This window comes from Neomonachus schauinslandi, chromosome 4 (genome assembly GCF_002201575.2).
Source record: "Neomonachus schauinslandi chromosome 4, ASM220157v2, whole genome shotgun sequence".
NCBI lineage: Eukaryota > Metazoa > Chordata > Mammalia > Carnivora > Phocidae > Neomonachus > Neomonachus schauinslandi.
Genome location: NC_058406.1, coordinates 150,673,109 through 150,692,078, shown reverse-complemented (window position 1 = coordinate 150,692,078; position 18,970 = coordinate 150,673,109). Strand labels below are relative to the sequence as shown.

The 18,970-nt window shown below is 35.5% G+C and overlaps 1 protein-coding gene across 2 annotated transcripts in view; it reads right to left on the bottom strand.

Moving 5' to 3' along the window:
• VPS13B (vacuolar protein sorting 13 homolog B) overlaps nucleotides 1-18,970 on the bottom strand; it is a 762,353-nt gene that overhangs the window by 663,380 nt on the left and 80,003 nt on the right. For both annotated transcript variants that reach the window (XM_021688693.1, XM_021688692.1), the window contains 5 exons: nucleotides 17,407-17,675; nucleotides 10,516-10,611; nucleotides 9,908-10,030; nucleotides 9,303-9,440; nucleotides 8,278-8,365 (listed from right to left, as the gene is read on the bottom strand). In XM_021688693.1, the coding sequence (XP_021544368.1) occupies nucleotides 8,278-8,365; nucleotides 9,303-9,440; nucleotides 9,908-10,030; nucleotides 10,516-10,611; nucleotides 17,407-17,675 (714 nt within the window). The remainder of the gene's footprint in view (nucleotides 1-8,277; nucleotides 8,366-9,302; nucleotides 9,441-9,907; nucleotides 10,031-10,515; nucleotides 10,612-17,406; nucleotides 17,676-18,970) is intronic.

The following is an 18,970-nucleotide window of genomic DNA, read 5'->3' as shown; positions in this document are numbered from 1 at the left end:
TCTACATAAATGAGATGGTTATTATTAACAAAAAAATATTGATTCAAATAACAATTACCCCCATAATCTATTTAATGTTACAGGAAGTGCGATAAAATTGAAATAGTCATTCTTAGAAAATTAGTCTCTAAAATCTAACTGGCTAATATCCATATCCAGTAATTCTATACACAATACTATGATGTTGACTGAGAAGGGGGAGTAGAGGAAGTTGCATTTTACTCTTTTATCTTAGAAATTTCCCTGAAAAAATGTTCACAGGGTGCTGTGACAGGTGTATAGTGATCATGGAAGAGAACAATAGGTTTTACCTGCTTCAAACTTTTTCCAGAATAAAATTACTATGTCCATGGTTCATGGTACAGAACCCAAATTCTTCAATCCCTTATCTGCCCATTATTGAAGAGGAAACCAACAGCTATCTTCTAAGAAAAACATTGGCTCTACCTACAGGTATTTCTCTTTATCTAATATGTACACTCCATACATTAGAGATTTGTTCTTAATACATAAATCCACTGTTATAAGTGACAACATATGATAATTTCTAATTTTTTTTCAGCTTTATTGAGATACATTTGACATAGTAACATTGTGTCACCAGGTACCCCACCCCTCTCCCCCTCCGCTCCAACAATCCTCAGTTTCTCATAATTAAGAGTCTCTTATGGTTTGTCTCTCTCTCTGATTTCATCTTGTTTTTCCCTCTCTTCCCCTATGATCCTCTGTTTTGTTTTTTAAACTCCACATAGGAGTGAAATCCGATGAAAATTGTCTTTTGCTGACTGACTTACTCCAGTTAGCATAATACCCTCTAGTTCCATCCACATCATTGCACATGGCAAGATTTCATTTTTTTGATGGCTGAGTAGTATTCCATCGTATATATATACCACATATTCTTTATCCATTCATCTGTCGATGGACATCTCGGCTTATTCCATAGTGTGGCTATTGTGGACATTGCTGCTATAAACATTGGGGTACAGGTGGCCCTTCGGATTACTACTTTTGTATATTTGGGGTAAATCCCTATTAGTGTAATTGCTGGGCCAAAATAGAGCAGGGTAGCTCTATTTTCAACTTTTTGAGGAACCTCCATAGTATTTTCCAGAGTGCCTGTACCAGCTTCTATTCCCACCAACAATATAAGAGGGTTCCCCTTTCTCCACACCCTCACCAACATCTGTTGTTTCTTGACTTGTTAACTTTAGCCATTCTGACTGGTGTGAGGTGGTAACTCATTGTGGTTTTCATTTGTATTTCCCTGATGCCAAGTGATGTGGAGGATTTTTTCATGTGTCTGTTGGCCATTTGTATGTCTTCTTTGGAGAAACATCTTTTCATGTCTTCTGCCCATTTTGATTAGATTATTTGTTCTTTGGGTGTTGAGTTTGATAAGTTCTTTATAGATTTTGGATATTAAGTCCTTTATCTGATAAGACATTTGCAAATATTGGGCACCTGGGTGGCTCAGTCATTAAGTGTCTGCCTTCGGCTCGGGTCATGATCCCAGCGTCCTGGGATCAAGCCTCACATCAGGCTCCCTGCTCGGCGGGAAGCCTGCTTCTCCCTCTCCCACTCCCCCTGTTGTGTTCCCTCTCTCACTGTGTCTCTCTGTCAAATAAATAAATAAAATCTTAAAAAAAAAGACATTTGCAAATATCCTCTCCCATTCTGTAGGTTGTCTTGGTTTTGTTGATTGTTTCCTTTGCTGTGCAAAAGCTTTTTATCTTGATCAAGTCCCAATAGTTCATTTTTGCCTTTGTTTCCCTTGCCTTTGGAGATGTGTCTAGCAAGAACTTGATGTGGCCAAGGTCACAGAGGTTGCTGTGTTTTCCTCTAGGATTTTGATGGATTCCTGTCTCACATTTAGGTCTTTCATCCATTTTGAGTCCATTTTTATGTATGGCATAAGAAAAGTCCAGTTTCATTCTTCTGCATGTGGCTGTCCAATTTTCCCAACACCATTTGTTGAAGAGACTGTCTTTTTTCCACTGGACATTCTTTCCTGCTTTGTCGAAGATTAGTTGACCATAGAGTTGAGGGTCCATTTCTGGGCTCTCTATTCTGGTCCATTGATCTATGTGTCTGTTTTCGTGCCAGTACCATACTGTCTTGATGATGACAGCTTTGTAATAGAGCTTGAAGTCCAGAACTGTGGTGCCACCAGCTTTGATTTTCTTTTCCAACATTCCTTTGGCCATTCATGGTCTTTTCTGGTTCCATACAAATTTTAGGATTTGTTCCAGCTCTGTGAAAAAAGTTGATAGTATTTTGATAGGGACTGCATTGAATGTATAGATTGCTCTAGGCAGCATAGACATTTTAACAATATTTGTTCTTCCAATCCATGAGCATGGAATGTTTTTCCATTTCTTTGTGTCTTCCTCAATTTCTTTCACGAGTGTTCTATAGTTTTCCAAGTACAGATCCTCTGCCTCTTTGGTTAGGTTTATTCCTAGGTATCTCACAGGTTTTGGCGCAATTATAAATGGGATTGACTCAATTTATCTTTCTTCTCATTGTTAGTGTACAGAAATACAACAGATTTCTGTGCATTGATTTTATGTCCTGCCACTTTGCTGCATTCCTGTATAAGTTCCAGAAATTTTGGGGTGGTGTCTTTTGGGTTTTCCACAAAGTCTCATGTCATCTGTGAAGAGTGAGACTTCTACTTTGCCGAGTCAGATGCCTTTTATTTCTTTTTGTTGTCTGATTGCTGAAGCTAGGACTTCTAGTACTATGCTGAACAACAGTAGTGAGAATGGACATCCCTGCTGTGTTCCTGACCTTAGGGAAAAGCTCTCAGTTTTTCTACATTGAGAACGAGATTCACTGTGGGCTTTTCATACATGGCTTTTATGATATTGAGGTAGGTCTCCTTTATCCCTACACTGTGAAGAGTTTTAATCAAGAAAGGATGCTGTACTTTGTCAAATGCTTTATCTGCATCTATTGAGAGGATCATATGGTTCTTGTCTTTTCTTTTATTAATGTAGTGTATCACATTGATTGATTTGTGGATGTTGAACCACGCTTGTAAAGCCTGGGAATAAATCCCACTTGGTCGTGGTGAATAACCCTTTCAACATACTGTTGGATCCTATTGGCTAGTATTTTGGTGGAAATTTTTGCATCCATGTTCATCAAGGATATTGGTCTGTAATTCTCCTTTTTGGTGGCATCCTCTTTAATTTCCTGGTTGACCCATTCATTCTTTAGTAGGATGTTCTTTAGCCTCCATGTATTGGAGTTCTTTCCAAATGTACTCTTGTGACTGAGTTCAAGTTTCAAAGCATTGTGGTCTGAAAATATGCAGGGAATGATCCCAATCTTTTGGTACCGGTTGAGACCTGATTTGTGACCCAGTATGTAATCTATTCTGGAGAATGTTCCATATGCACTCAAGAAGAATGTGTATTCTGTTGCTTTAGGATGAAATGCTCTGAACATATCTGTGAAATCCATCTGGTCCAGTGTGTCACTCAAAGCCCTTGTTTCCTTGTTGATCTTCTGCCTAGATGATCTGTCCATTGCAGGGGGTGGGGGGGGGTGTTAAAGTCCCCTACTATTATTGTATTATTATTAATGTGTTTAATTTTGTTATTAATTGGTTTATGTAATTGGCTGCTCCCATATTAGGGGTATAAATATTTACAATTGTTAGATCTTGTTGGATAGACCCTTTAATTATGATATAGTGGCCTTCCTCATCTTTTATTAGTCTTTGGTTCAAAATCTAATTTGTCTGATATAAAGACTGCCACCCCAGCTTTATTTTGATGTCCATTAGCATGATAAATGGTTTTCCACTCCCTCACTCTCAATGTGTAGGTGTCTTTGGGTCTAAAATGAGTCTCTTGCAGACAACATACCAATGGGCCTTGCTTTTTTGTCCAATCTGATACCCTGTGTCTTTTGATTGGGGCATTTAGCCCATTTACATTCAGGGTAACTATTAAGAGATAGGGAGCTAGTGTCATTGTATTACCTGTAAAGTCACTGTTTTTGTATATTGTCTCTGTTCCTTTCTGGTCTATGTTACTTTGGGCTCTCTCTTCACTTAAAGGATCCCCTTTAATATTTCTTGCAGGGCTGGTTTACTGATCATAAACTCTTTTAGTTTCTGTTTTTCCTGGAAGCTTTTTATCTCTCCTTCTATTTTGAATGACATCCTTGCTGGATTAAGTATTCTTGGCTGCATATTCTTCTCATTTAGTACCCTGAATATATCATGTCAGTCCTTTCTGGCCTGCCAGGTCTCTGTGGATAGGTCTGCTGCCAGTCTAATGTTTTCCCTTGTAGGTTACAGACCTCTTGTCCCAAGCGGCTTTCAGGATTTTCTCTTTGTCTCTGAGATTTGCAAATTTCACTATTATACTTTGAGGTGTTGATCTATTTTTATTGATTCTGAGGGTTCTCTGTGCCTCTTGGACTTGAATGCCTGTTTCCTTACCCAAGTTAGTGAAGTTCTCTGCTATAAGTTCTCCAATATACCTTCTGCCCCACTCTCTCTTTCCTCTTCTTCTGTGATCCCAATTATTCTAATATTGTTTCACTTTCTGGTATCACTTATCTTTTGAACTCTCCCCTCATGATCCAATAGTTGTTTATCTCTTTTTCTCAGCTTCTTTATTTCTTTCTTTAAAGATTTTATTCATTTATTTGTCATAGAGAGAGTGCGCCCAAGCAGGGGAAGCAGCAGGCAGAGGGAGAAACAGGCTGCCACTGAGCAGGGAGCCCGATGTGGGACTCAATCTCAGAACCCCAGGATTATGACCTGAGCTGAAGGCAGACACAGCCAACTGAGCCACCCAGGTGTCCCTCTCAGCTTCTTTATCCTCCATCATTTAGTCCTCTATATCACTAATTCTCTCTTCTGCCCCATTTATCCTAGCAGTTAGAGCCTCCATTTTTTATTGCATCTCATTAATAGCCTTTTTGATTTCGACTTGATTAAATTTTAGTTCTTTTATTTCTCCAGAAAAGGATTCTCTAGTGTCTTCTATGCTTTTTTTCAAGCCCAGCTAGTATCTTTATAATCGGTATTCTGAACTCTAGTTCCGACATCTTGCTTATACCATACTGATTAGGTCCCCTGGCAGTCAGTACTCCCTCTTGTTCTCTTTTTTGAGATGGTTTTTCCATCTTGTCATTCTTGCAGAAAGTGTTCGCTTTTCTATTTGTAGAGTTGCAGCAATTCTTTTCTTAGATCTCTGTTGAGTTTCCAGATGTTCAGAATGATTTAACAGCTATCTAAGCTGAATTCCTGGGACCAAACTACAGTCTCCTACTCCTCTGCCATCTTGAACTCCTCAGCCCCAGTAATTTCTAATTCTTAAGCCATTTTGTTTATTCAAACAGAAACAGGAAAGTAAGGCTTCCTAGCACTTAATACCTTTAGAATATAGAAAGCCCCAATTAAACACAAAAGTTCTGTATCCACACTTTTTTTTTTTTTAGGTTTTAAGATTTATTTATTTGAGACAGAGAGACAGCTTAAGCAGGGAGGAGGATTAGAGGGAGAGGGAGAAGCAGACTCCCCGCTGAGCAGGGAGCCTGATGTGGGGCTCAATCCCAGGACCCTGAGATCATGACCTGAGCTGAACACAGATGCTTAACCGACGAGCCACCCAGGCAACCCCGTATCCACTCTAATAACTTTTTCAAAAATTACTTTTCTGTAATTTCAAACAAAGGATTTCAGTTCAATCTTTAGTCTCAGTACCACAGACAAAAAATAATTTAAATTTATCACACACAGGTATTTCCATTATAATTCTTCGCTATTCTGTACATAAATGTGTAGAACTTCTCTGTTTGTATGTTATGATCTAATAGTTTGTTGGAAAAAAAGTTAAGGACTAAGATATTTATAACATTGTATCCTATTCTTCGAAGTGGAAAATATGAAAAATTTAAAAGTTAACAAACTACCAGTTTCTCATACTGAACATATACAAGCACCCCAGCAAATACAACTATGTCTCTATCTTTTAGAAAGTGTAGAAGCAACATATGCACAAATAAAATTTTCAGTGCTTGGTTTCCTTCACTTGAAGGACAACTACTTGATACTCCACCTCCTCACAAGATATGGAATCCATAACACATGCAGAAGACTTCATACTGAACCAGAAGAAACCTACCATCTTACATTTGGTAACTACAACACTATAACAATTTGTAAAGTTCTTAGTTGCCCTTTCCTATATATAATTTGTTACTGAGTATCTCTACCTCAATATCCACAGGTACGTCAAAACACATCTTTTCCTCCAAAAATCTTACTTGTTTCTATCTTCCTTAGTGGTTATCACTATTCTCCAAGAAACTCAAGACTAAAATCTGATACACAATTTAAATTTTATTTCTAAATAAAGCAATGCAAAAGCAGTGAGTGAGGGTTTTAAGCACAGAATTAAACCAATCTGAAAGCTCGTGAGAAGCAAGAAGCCAGTAAAAAGCCATTAAAATGTAGAGAGGACAGTAGATTGGATGAGAGTGGTAACAGTGGAGTTTATAAGAAGTCAACGAATATAAAATAGATTTGTAGATGAAATTTGACAAAAAATATGTTGATGGACTGGAAGCTAGGAGAGGAGAAGTAGGTCATGATGATTCCTAGGTTTCTGGCTTGAGCAACCAGAATACAGAAGAAGAATTTTCCAAGACAATAATATTGAAACTAAGGGAAAAGCAGTAAGCAGTAGACAGTCATAAGGATTTTAATAATTCCATTTGAACACACTCAGTTTTTTGTTTTTTTTTTTTTAAAGATTTTATTTATTTATTTGACAGAGAGACAGTGAGAGAGGGAACATAGCAGGGGAGTGGGAGAGGGAGATGCAGGCTCCCCACCAGGCAGGGAGCCCAACACGGGGCTCAATCCCAGGACCCTGGGATCATGACCCGAGCCAAAGGTAGACACCCAACAACTGAGCCACCCAGGCGCCCCTTCAGTTTTGAAATATTTGTGAGACACATAAAGAAGTAAAAATATCAAGTATGCATTGGATATTTAATTCTAAACTTAAGGAAGTCTGGACTAAAATTATAAATATGTGCATCAACAACATATTAAAGGTACTAAATCAATGGAAAAGAATGAGAGGACATCAGGAAAGCATATAAAGAAAAAAGTAAACCCAAGGTTTGATCAATGAGAACACCAACATTTAGAAATCCATTACAAAAAGAGGAAGCAGAAAATTACTGTTCTTTCCTTCTGTTTTCATCTAACAAAACTTAATGATCTTTCAAGATCAACTCCTCTGTGAAGTTTTTAACCCTACACATAAAAGTAATCACTTTCTGACCTAGACCTCTCTTAGCTCTCCATTTTAACTACTGTTCTTAATGTGCTATATTATAATCATTCATTTAAGTGTATAAACACTACCTATTAGTTTCTTGAGAAATGCTTTGGTCTTCTTGGCATTCACTATATCAAACTCATCACCTAACACACAAAAATCAATATATGAAAAATTAACAAAAAAGGATTAACTTATTTTCACTGTTTTCAATATGAAAAAAAGATGAAAATAAGCACAATATAGTATATTGATGAGCACATAAAGTATCAGTTAAATTTTTAAAAACATATGATTGCTTTTAAAACATGTAAGACTGTATCCATTATCTCCAGAAGAATTTATTTCCACTATTCTGCTTGAAACAAGTTTTTTAATAAAAATATCTAAATAACCTTCAAAATGTATTTAACATAGAAAAGGAAATGTTTATGCTTTTTGACAACTTAATGCAACATGAAATTTGATGTATCAAAATTTCAATATTTGGTACATAAAAGAACTAAATCTGATTGGCTATGTAAAATGTCTTCTCAATCAACTACACAAAGAAAGGATTAAGAATCTAAATGTCTAAGAAAATTATAACATGATATTAAAATTATTCCATTCCCCAAAGTACCAGAAGGTAAATCTGATTTAACAGATTATAGCCAGGGCGCCTGGGTGGCTCAGTTGGTTAAGCGACTGCCTTCGGCTCAGGTCATGATCCTGGAGTCCCTGGATCGAGTCCCGCATCGGGCTCCCTGCTCGGCGGGGAGCCTGCTTCTCCCTCTGACCCTCCCCCCTCTCATGAGCTCTCTCTCTCTCTCATTCTGTCTCAAATAAATAAATAAAATCTTTAAAAAAAAAAAAAAAAAAAAAACAGATTATAGCCAGTCAAGGATCAACTGATTCTGAAGAGTCTTTTGTTTCTGTTGTCCAAGGAAAAGCAAACATAATGGAAAGAAACTAGTACCTTTGCCACTGATGTTCTCCATTATATACAGGTAATCCATGTAAAAAGCCCCAAACCTTTGCATTCCAGCTATTTCAGTGTATGTCTCCTGCCAACAAAGAAAAGCAAACAGAACACACATTGTACAGAAGAGACTTCGGAGTTTAAAACCTGACAGGTCAAGAATCAAATATACATCCTTATATACAATGTGTATCAACTAAAAGGATTACCAAAACAAAAGAACAAAGGCTATCCAAAGAATTCACTTCTAAAAAAAGTAATGTTAACTCTACTAAAGACAACACAAAAAGACATCCATAATTCTACTAGACATTTTGACCACTTTATCAATAATGTCTATTGGTTAATGAATATCTATAATGGAATAGGACAGTACACCCTTGACCTTTAACATCATCACAAAACTGTCCAATATATACTCTGAAATATATTTAATCTTTATTTATTCCAGTGCACTTATATGAAACAACTCAAATACTAAAGATATACTAAAATATTGAAAAGATAGGTAAATATGCAGATTAAAATTAAATTCTTTACAAAAGTAAATGTAGTAAAAAGGGTTAAAATATATATTATTTATTCTTTTATACTAATCTTCAGGTAAACTTCTTTGAATTTTTTAATTTATTCCCTAAAAGTACATTAATTTAACATGAAAAATTAAACACTAAGACACATACATAGTAAAATGTGAAATTCTTCATCTCCTCCCATTAATCCCATATCCAAAAGTAACTGCAACTAAAAGATAACTCTACAAGTTTCCTCTATGACTATTTTAACAGTAGGGGATGGATAAACAAACTAACTGGCTACATAGTATATAGAAGTAGAGACCTATGTGCACTCTTCAAACTTCTCTAAGATGTAGAAGCTGGACAAAAGTATTCTAAATGCTTCAATAAACAACTAGCATTCAGAATGTATTACTCGAGAAGAAAAATGGCAATTACAAGTATTCACACAAAATATCCACCCAAACACAGCCTAGAAATTGGCTCAAATATATATTCTCTGACCTTATGATGAGTTGCATCCAAGATAAATTCTGCACGAGTACCATTATTTTCTGGGCTTCGGTAATCAAACAATGAATTTGTAAGGTATGTCAAACCTTTCATACTCAAATTTTCACCACAAATGAAGAAACAGGCTTCCTGAAAATAAATGCAAAATTTTTGAACAGGAGGAAAAATCATTAAACTGTTAAAGAAAATAAAACCGTGATTTTATAACACCCATTCAGTAGTCAATAGAAATCACTACAATGTGAAGTCCTGTAAAAAGACAAGGAATTCTGTCTCCATTTCACTGCCTGTCTTGGCAAAGAACATTTTAACAAACCAAAAAGGAACTCCAAGTAGCTGCCATAAACAAGAAAGAAGAAACATTTATGAATTGGAAAGTATTTGGAACTACTGTCCAGGTGTTAAGTGCTACCAACTTTCTAAATTCCCCTGAGCTCTATAATTTCCTACAGGGGAAAACAGTAAAGTTCCTTTCTTAAGCCAAAGATATATGTAGTCTAACAGATTTTTTGGTATAGTTAAACACTTCAATAAGCACTTCATTATCCCTGCATTCTATCCAAAAAAAAGGGGGGGAGTGGGAGAATTTGACTTACAGTTTCACTTCTATTCATACTCTCTTCAAAATCTTTAACACCCATAATTCCCTTAAGGCACAAGGCTCTGCAGCCTACAAAACCAATCTGGCAATCGAAAAAAGGCTCTCCCATCATAAGGGCCTATAAGAGGGAAGGAAACATTAGAACTAAGAATTTGAATTTCATAAAAATGTTCCAGGCTTAAAAAAATTACAGGCTTTCCTTGTAGAATTTCTGAATTAGTAGACACTTCTTTAGAATTATGGCCTTTCCAAATTTATTCTCCTCAGATCATAAACCCTATTAAATTAAGAAACATCTTACTTAACTCTGTATCCTCAGATCTTTGTATCCTCAATGACTGGCACCTTATGAACATTAATCCACACATACATATGAGCTCACACAAGTTAAATGAAAAAATGAAAGAATTCATGTTGCATGTTACAGTAGAATCTTTGTTAAAGTAATATTATTTCAACCAATACTACTGATGACTAAGATAGAAAAAACCATGAATATATTTTAAACATACCACTATGATAAAAGCCTGCATTTATTAAATATTAACATTAAGGACCATTCAAAAAAGTTTTAAATATATTTGTTCAATGTTGAAAGATTACCTCAACTGTAGTTCCTTCTTGTTCCCAACACAATACTTCTTTGGATTTTACTTTCTGAGGGCTATAATAACTACTCTCAGCTTGCATTTCAGTGAGCTAAGAAAACAATATAGGAACATTAAGTAAGTAAAATTAGTATTAGATAGCAATAAACTGTCATTTATTATGATGAATTGATGGAAACAAGGCCAATTTTAAGATTCGGGAAATTTAATTATTAAGCAGGAAAACAGGTGCAACAAAAACAGCTGTAACAGATTATCCATGGTATAAAGGTTGAACATGCCACTGTAAGCTCAAATAGAGAATTTAAATACCATCCTCCTTTTATTTAACTTCTTTGTCTTAACAATATTGCTTAAAAAGGTAAAAGCTATGTAGCTATAACAGTCTCATATAATGGTTCATATATTCTGCCAATATTTTAACCTCAATTCATTTTATATCCCATACACATTCAACCAGAGTTAGTTCAATCATTTCCAAAATTTCTCCCAAATTTTTCATCAAAAAGAAAACTATTAAAAAACCCACAAATTCAACAGAACTTCATTTAGCTCTATGAGGGAAGTAGGTTCATGGGTGTATACTTTCAAAGTATGTGTCTCAGACTCATTCGATCATGCAAATACTTTATGAGTGACAGCTAGTAAGTACTAATCTAGATGCTGCCAAAACCACCACCACCACAACAAGCCTTGCACCCCTGAAGCTTACAACACATTACTTGTATGTATCTAGACAAACTGAGATAAATTATTTTTAAGAGGTACTTTTCTAAATGCAATGTGGTATCCTGGTTTGGATCATGTTACAGAAAACGACATAATGAAATTTAGTTAAACTCTGGAATGTAAAAGAAATGCACCAGTGTTGGCTTCCTAGTCTGGACAAATGTACTATGATAGCATAAGATATTAACAATAGAGAAACTGAGTAAGGAGTCTACGTGAACTCTCTGTACGTTGCAAGTTTTCTGTAAATCTAAAACTGTTCCAAAATAATGTTTTTATTTTTTCAAAGGTATTCTGCCCATGTTTACTAATGAGACCCTTCCTTACTCTTGTGAAATGGATGTATTATTCAAACATTAAGACAAAGTCAAAGATCACATTCAAAAAAAAAAAAAAAAAACAGTATTTAATTTAGGTCAAATAGAACTTATTAAACCAAAAAGTTATAATTTTAAGCATGATAACTTCTTTATATTTAAAATCAACTAATTATTCTCATTCTTTGTAATAAAAAGTTTATATATAAGCCCTTATTTTTTAGATGCTTCTAGAACCAGTATACAATGTCATTATTTTAAAGTACAATTCTATAAAATGCTCAAGTAAAATTCAGTATTTTAAACTTGATCACCCTTCAGCTGTCTACAATTACTGTAAAGAAAAAGCAATTAATTGATTAAAAGGACTCAAACATTACAAGAACAATCTTCAACATGATTTCTTAAATGCTACATTTAATTTGGCATGATTTTTGTTGGATTGATATCAACTGTTCAGAATGCTAATGTAGAAACATGACCTTATTTTCTGACCAAAATATGAACCACAAATTAATTCCATACATTCCTTAAATCCAAGCTGAACAATGAATTCTGTTTTCCTCTTAAATCTTAACATATTTCCCTTAGAGAAACCTTAGAAACATAAATGTTCTAAATTTTTTAAAAGATGTATTACCTAATGACAACTACTGCCCTAAAAGTCTATAAAAGTTTTATATTTAAATACAAACTATTCTGACTCCGTTTAATACAATTCTTCTCATCAATGAAGAGAAATATACCAGAATAATTTCAAACTGAACATAAGTGGGGTGCCTGGGTGGCTCAGTCGTTAAGCGTCTGCCTTCGGCTCAGGTCATGATCCCAGGGTCCTGGGATCGAGCCCTGCATCGGGCTCCCTGCTCTGCGGGAAGCCTGCTTCTCCCTCTCTCACTCCCCTTGCTTGTGTTCCCTCTCTCGCTGTCTCTGTCAAATAAATAAATAAAATCTTAAAAAAAAAAAAAATTGAACATAAGTATGCAAAAGTCACCAGAAAAGACAGAACTTTACTAGCAATCCTTAAATTCCCTCGCAAACTTATATTAAAAATAACTTCTGGATCATCTAAAACTGGCAATATACCATATGATTTAACGCATATGTGGAATCTAAAAAACAAATGAACAACAAAAAGAATCATCAGACCAATAAATACAGAGAACAAACTGATGGTTCTAAGAGGGGAGAGGTGTGGGGGGATGGGCAAAATGGATGAAGAAGAATAGGATATACAGGCTTCCATTACGGAACAAACAAGTCATGGGAATGAATATAAAAGGCACAGCATAGGGAATATCATCAAAGACACTGTAATAGCATTGTATGGTGACAGATGGTAGCTACACTTGTGGCGAGCATACCATAAGGTATAGAGATGTGGAAGCACTATGTTGTACAGCTGAAATTAATATAACATTGTGTGTCAACTACACTCAAAAAAAAAATTACACCAAGAAAAGTTTTAAGTATAATTTAAGTTCTCAAACAAAATGTTAATTCATGCTCTCATTACTAAGATATGTTTATATCTTTTAGAACTTAAGCTTGAATATTTATACTTACAATTAATGCAATTAAAATCATTATTGCCAAAAACCTCTATTAAATGCAGATATATCATGAAAAAAAATTTTAATTTAAAAAATAAAATTGACAATATATGTAATAATAGTTAGCAATGGTTGGCTTTTTTATTATATATTTTATTTAAGATTTTATTTATTTGAGGGGCGCCTGGGTGGCTCAGTCGTTAGGCGTCTGCCTTTGGCTCATGGTCCCAGGGTTCTGGGATCGAGCCCCGCATCGGGCTCCCCACTCCGCGGGAAGCCTGCTTCCCCTCTCCCACTCCCCCTGCTTGTGTTCCTTTTCTCGCTATGTCCCTCTCTGTCAAATAATAAAATCTTTTTTAAAAATTTGAAAATTAAAAAATTTTAAAAAACGTTTTATTTGAGAGAGAGAGAGAGAGAGACAGCACAAGTGGGAGGGGCAGAGGGAGAGAGAATCTCAAGCCGACTCCATGCTGAGCATGGAGCCCAACACAGGGCTCCATCCCAGAACCCCGAGATCATGACCTGAACCAAAATCAAGAGTCAGATGCTCAACCGACCTTGCCACCCAGACACCCTGGTTTTTCTATTATCTATTTTAAAGATTTTATTATTTTTAATTTTACAGGCTGATATTATTTTCATCAAAGCTAGATCAGTGAATTTCAATTATGAAATTTATAATAAAAAATAAATTGTTCCATAGAAGAATTCAGAAATGTAAAATAGCACAGCTAATGTATTTATCATTTTTGCCCCAAACTTTATTACCAAAAAAATCTTTTAAGTCAATCAAGCTCATATTTTGCTAAAATTCATTTTCTACATCTTTCAGGGTTTGTCATAATAGAAAATACTTAATGGTTTTAATTAGAAAAGTCTTTAAATTAAAGACTATTTACTTGAAGTATTTTTAATCTACTATCTGGTGTAGTTATAAATTGTATACCTTTACCACTGATTTAAAAAGTTTATTTCAAGTAAACAATCCAAGCCAAATTAAAAACACCATGAGAGCAAAAACCTGATTTTTTTTCCCTGTGCTACATTTCCAGTACCTAACAAGTTACCTGGAATAATACCTGGAATACTACTTCACAGGTTGGACCCATGAGTTTATCTCCTTCAGAAAAATGCCTTCATAATAATCCAACAAAGACAAATAAAATTAAAGAAATAAAATCTAAAAGAGGATCCCAAAATTTTGGAAGGTGGCAAGCAGATGAGGAGATAGGCAGAAGGAAAGAGGATTTATTTGTTGAATATATACTGGCAATTTCCAAGAGTTGGAGATACAAGTAGCCTTTTTAAAAATTACCACTGAGTTCGGTGTACTACCAAAAAAGACTATCCTCAATTTTCTGAAAATTATTCTTTCATCCACTGATGGAACATTTGAGTTAACTTTTTTTTTAGGGTTTTTGTTTGTTTAAGTAATCTCTACACCCAACGTGGAGCTCAAGAGTCAAGAGTTGCATGCTCTACCAACTGAGCCAGCCAGGCGCCCCAGGTTGTTTCAACTTTTTTGGCCTTTGTAAACGTGCTTTTATGAACATTTGTGTACATCTATTTGAGCACAGCTTAATTCTTTTGAGTATGCACCTACAAGTGGAATTGCTGGGTCATATGATTCTAAGTTTAACGTTTCAAGGAACCACCAAACTGTTTTCCACGGTGACTGCACCATTTTAAATTCCCACGAGTGTTCGCATTTGCTTTTAACCAACTCCAACTAAGATCCCACCACTGTCAAATCACTGCTCTAGTCAAGATCACCAACAATTCCCACAATGCCAAATCCAATAATCCATTCTCACAAATGACCTACTTGTTCAACTTTAAGACATTTATGGCACTCAGCTTCCAGATAGACACTCTTGGTTTTCTGCCTAACTTATTTTCAGTTTCCCATGCTATTTCTGCCTTTTCTTTCCAAATAATTAACATCACAGTGCCGCAGAGCTTGGCCCTAGAACCTCTCCTTTATATATGTATGTATGTGTATATACACACACCCACACACACACTGATTCCAGTCTTAATAAAATCCTGACTCTCAAACTTATATACCCAGACCAAACTTCTAATCTGAACTCTAGATTCATTAATCCAACCTGACAGCTGTACTTGAATATACAGTGTGCATCTTAAACTTGTCCAAAACCAAACTCCTGATTTTATCTCAAACCTAATCCTCTCGCAGTCCTCCTTATGTCAAAAAACCCAAACTCAATTCTTCTAGTTGCTCAGGAACCATCCTTGGATACTCTTCATTTATGTCTCGCAATAAAATCTATCAGGAAGTTCTGTCCTCTTGACCTTCAAAACACATCCAAAATCCAGTTACATTTCACCACCTCCCCTTGCTTTCATTTCATCCTAGTCCAGCAATCATTATCTTCTGCTTGCAAATTCCTATCATCTCTGTCTGATCTTATTTCTGCTTTTGCTCCCTATAATCTATTCTCAACACAGCAACCAGAGTGATGCAGTTTAAAACATAAATCGTCTTGTAACAACTATGCTGAAAATTGTCCAAAAACTTCTTATCTCGCTCAGGATTAATGACAAAGACCCTAACCTAAAATGACCTACAAAGTTTTACAATTTATGGATCTCTCCCCAACCCCATCACCTCTCTGACCTGATTTCATACTACTTCCATTTTAGCCCACTCTGCTCTGGCCCCACTGGCTTCCTTACTATTCCTTCAACTTTTGGGGTCTTCCCATTTGCTATTCTTAGAATGTTAATTCCTATATATCTACAAAGCTTTTTCTTTCATGAGTCTTTGCTTAAAGATCCCCTTCCCATTAAGGCCTTCCCTGATCACCCAATTGTAAATTGCACAATCCCTTCCTATCTAATGGACACATTCACTATTCCTCTTCCCTCTTTATTTTTTCTACAGGACCTTTCATAAATGAGTATACTAAATAGCTTATTTGCATCTAATGACAATTTATATTTTAAGAGGCAGGGATATTTATCTCATCTGTTCACTGGGTATCCTTAAAGACAAAACAGAGCCTGGCATATAGAAGGCATTAGTATGTATTTATTGAATGAATTAGATACTGTTCAAAGATATTACATGTGTGATAATACTATTTCAAAAAGCCAAGAAATAAATACTCGGAATTAAGTTTGGGCTATAACTGAGGGGCAAATAAGACAACATATGATCCAAGAACACACACAGGGTGCTGAAGTACTAATAATTTTATATTTCTTAAAATAAAAGGGTGTTCCTAATTCAAAGGGATACATGCACTTCTTTGCTTGCTGCAGCATTATTTAACAACAGTCAAATTATGGAAGTGCCCATCAACTGATGAATAAAGATGTGGGTTGTGTGTGTGTGTGTGTATGCAATGGACTATTCAGCCATTAAAAAGTATGAAATCGTGCATTTGCAATGACATGAACAGAACTAGCGGGTATAATGCTAAGCGAAATAAGCCAGTCAGAGATTTCACTCATGTGGATTTTAAGCCACTTATGAGTCAACAAGCAAGCAAAGGGGGGAGAAAAGAGACAAACCAAGAAACAGTAGAGAACAAACTTAACTATGTTTGTTTAACTACGGAGAACCAACCAATGGTTCCCAGAGGGGAGGAGGGTGGAGAGATGGGCGAAATAGGTGACGGGGATTAAGGAGGGCACTTGTGATGAGCACTGAGTGATGTAACACTGTATATTAACTAACTGGAATTAAAAACTTAATATAAAAAAACTACAGTGCTCACTTTACTATTCTTTAACTGGAAAATATCTATTATATGGTCTCTTTTGACTATGTACTTTACATGGATTTGTTAATGGAGAAAGTAGTCAAAGTATGTGAAACACTGCTGAAAAACCGAGTTAAATGAGGACCTAGAAAAGAAATAGGACTATCTCAAAGAGTAAAAGGGTGAGGAAAGACTGAAATCTTATGTAAACAGCCCTCTAAAGAAATTCTGTAACAAAGGAGAGCCAGAGATCAAACAGTAACTGAAGGTATATACGAATTCATGGGAGAGGTTTTACTGCAATTCTTCTTAAATGGAAATATAAAGGCATCTTTGCCAATTTAAAGATTCAGTGGGAAGAGAAACTTTCCATGAAACTGACAGAAAAAGATCAAAATTCAGAGTCACACAAGGGAACATAATTTTATGAAGTAAAGATTGCTAGACTATCTTACATGTAAGTGTAAAACAAACTTGAAACTAGATCCTTTGGGGAAATCAAAATTTATCCATTAAAGTTGCAAAAAACACGAAGAGCAAGAAAGAGGAAACCTACTTTGAAAGTCACAGTTGCCTTTGTACAATAAAATCCTATAGACACAATAGGATCCCTCAAAATCTGTGCTTTTTGCTGATGTGTAGTTGATGTAGGATCATTCCCAAGGAAGTCTTCCTCACCATCATCATAACTCACAATTGCAGGCACAAATGACCAGGCCCACGATACCCATCCCTGTGGCTGTTCATCCTCTTGCTGTGAATACAGCTCTTGGCCTTTGTACTGAGCAGGATACTGCGTATCTATTCTTGTTTCATCCTCGGCACCTATCAAAATAAAGTCATTTTAAATAAATCAAGAGGATTTAACTAAAAGGAAAATTAGGAATGTAAATTCTATAAAAATATTTCTCCCACATCCTTCTTTCCACATAGAATTATAAACAAGTTATACAATGGTTATTATTTGAAATCCATAATATATCATTAGTACTTTCAAGGTGTTTTGTTTTGTTTTTCAAAGATTTTTTTTTATTTACTTGGCAGAGAGAAAGAGCACACACGCAAGAGAACACAGGCAGAGGGAGCAGCAGAAGGAGAGGGAGAAGCAGGCTCCTCGCTGAGCAGGGAGCCTGATGCGATGCGGAGCTCAATCCCAGGACCCTGGGATCATGACCTGAGCCACAAGCAGACGCTTAACTGACTGAGCCACCCAGGCACCCCACTATCAAGTTTCTATATGTTGTACTATGCTAATCCCCTTTCATAGTCCACAATATAGGGCGTAGTTTATAACATAATTCTAAATGTATTTGCTAAATACAAAGAATAAATTCATTCTTTAGCATTCCACTAATTAAAAACTTCCTCCCCAAAATAAGCCTAAGTGCTGAAAAACTGACTTTTCTCAGAAACACAGTGTCAGAAATATCCAAGAAAAATTCTTTAATTCCTGATGTACCCAATAAAGAAATGTCAGGCACTCCTAGGCAAAATACACCACCCCCAAAAAGAACTATCCCTAAAGATGAAAGTAAATATTATAATAGAATTATTCCTATGTGAAGCTAAAAAAAATAGTGTTGGTGATTCTTATTAGTAGGAACATAAATTAGTAACTTTCCTATTCTACATATGAAAAAATTATAGCAAATTACTTTCACTTGGTTAGAAATTGGCAAAGGATTTAGAGTCCAACCACTCCAACTCATTCCACCTTCGTAAAGACAAACTGCATCAAAGTCCATTAACATTATCCTAACAATACAAACAAAAAAAGCCTATCATGGAATTTAGAAAAAACATTACTTTTTAGAAAATTTGTGGTACAAGCAGTCTCCAGCAGATTCAAGCATATTTACTCTTCAGTGATAAATCTATGACACATATACTCCATTAAATATCATCTTCATTGAGAGCCGGATTTCTGGCTAGAAAAACCTCATAACTTTTTAAATCCTCATGACAAGAGACTCTTGGAATATCTTATATGTATAGTTTATGAAACATGGCCACTTACCTTAGTTCATCTGGGAAGGAAAAGACATGGTAAGTAGGAACTAAAGAACCTAACATACAGTACTAAGAAACTTTAGCCATTTTACTTCAAAATAAATTATAAA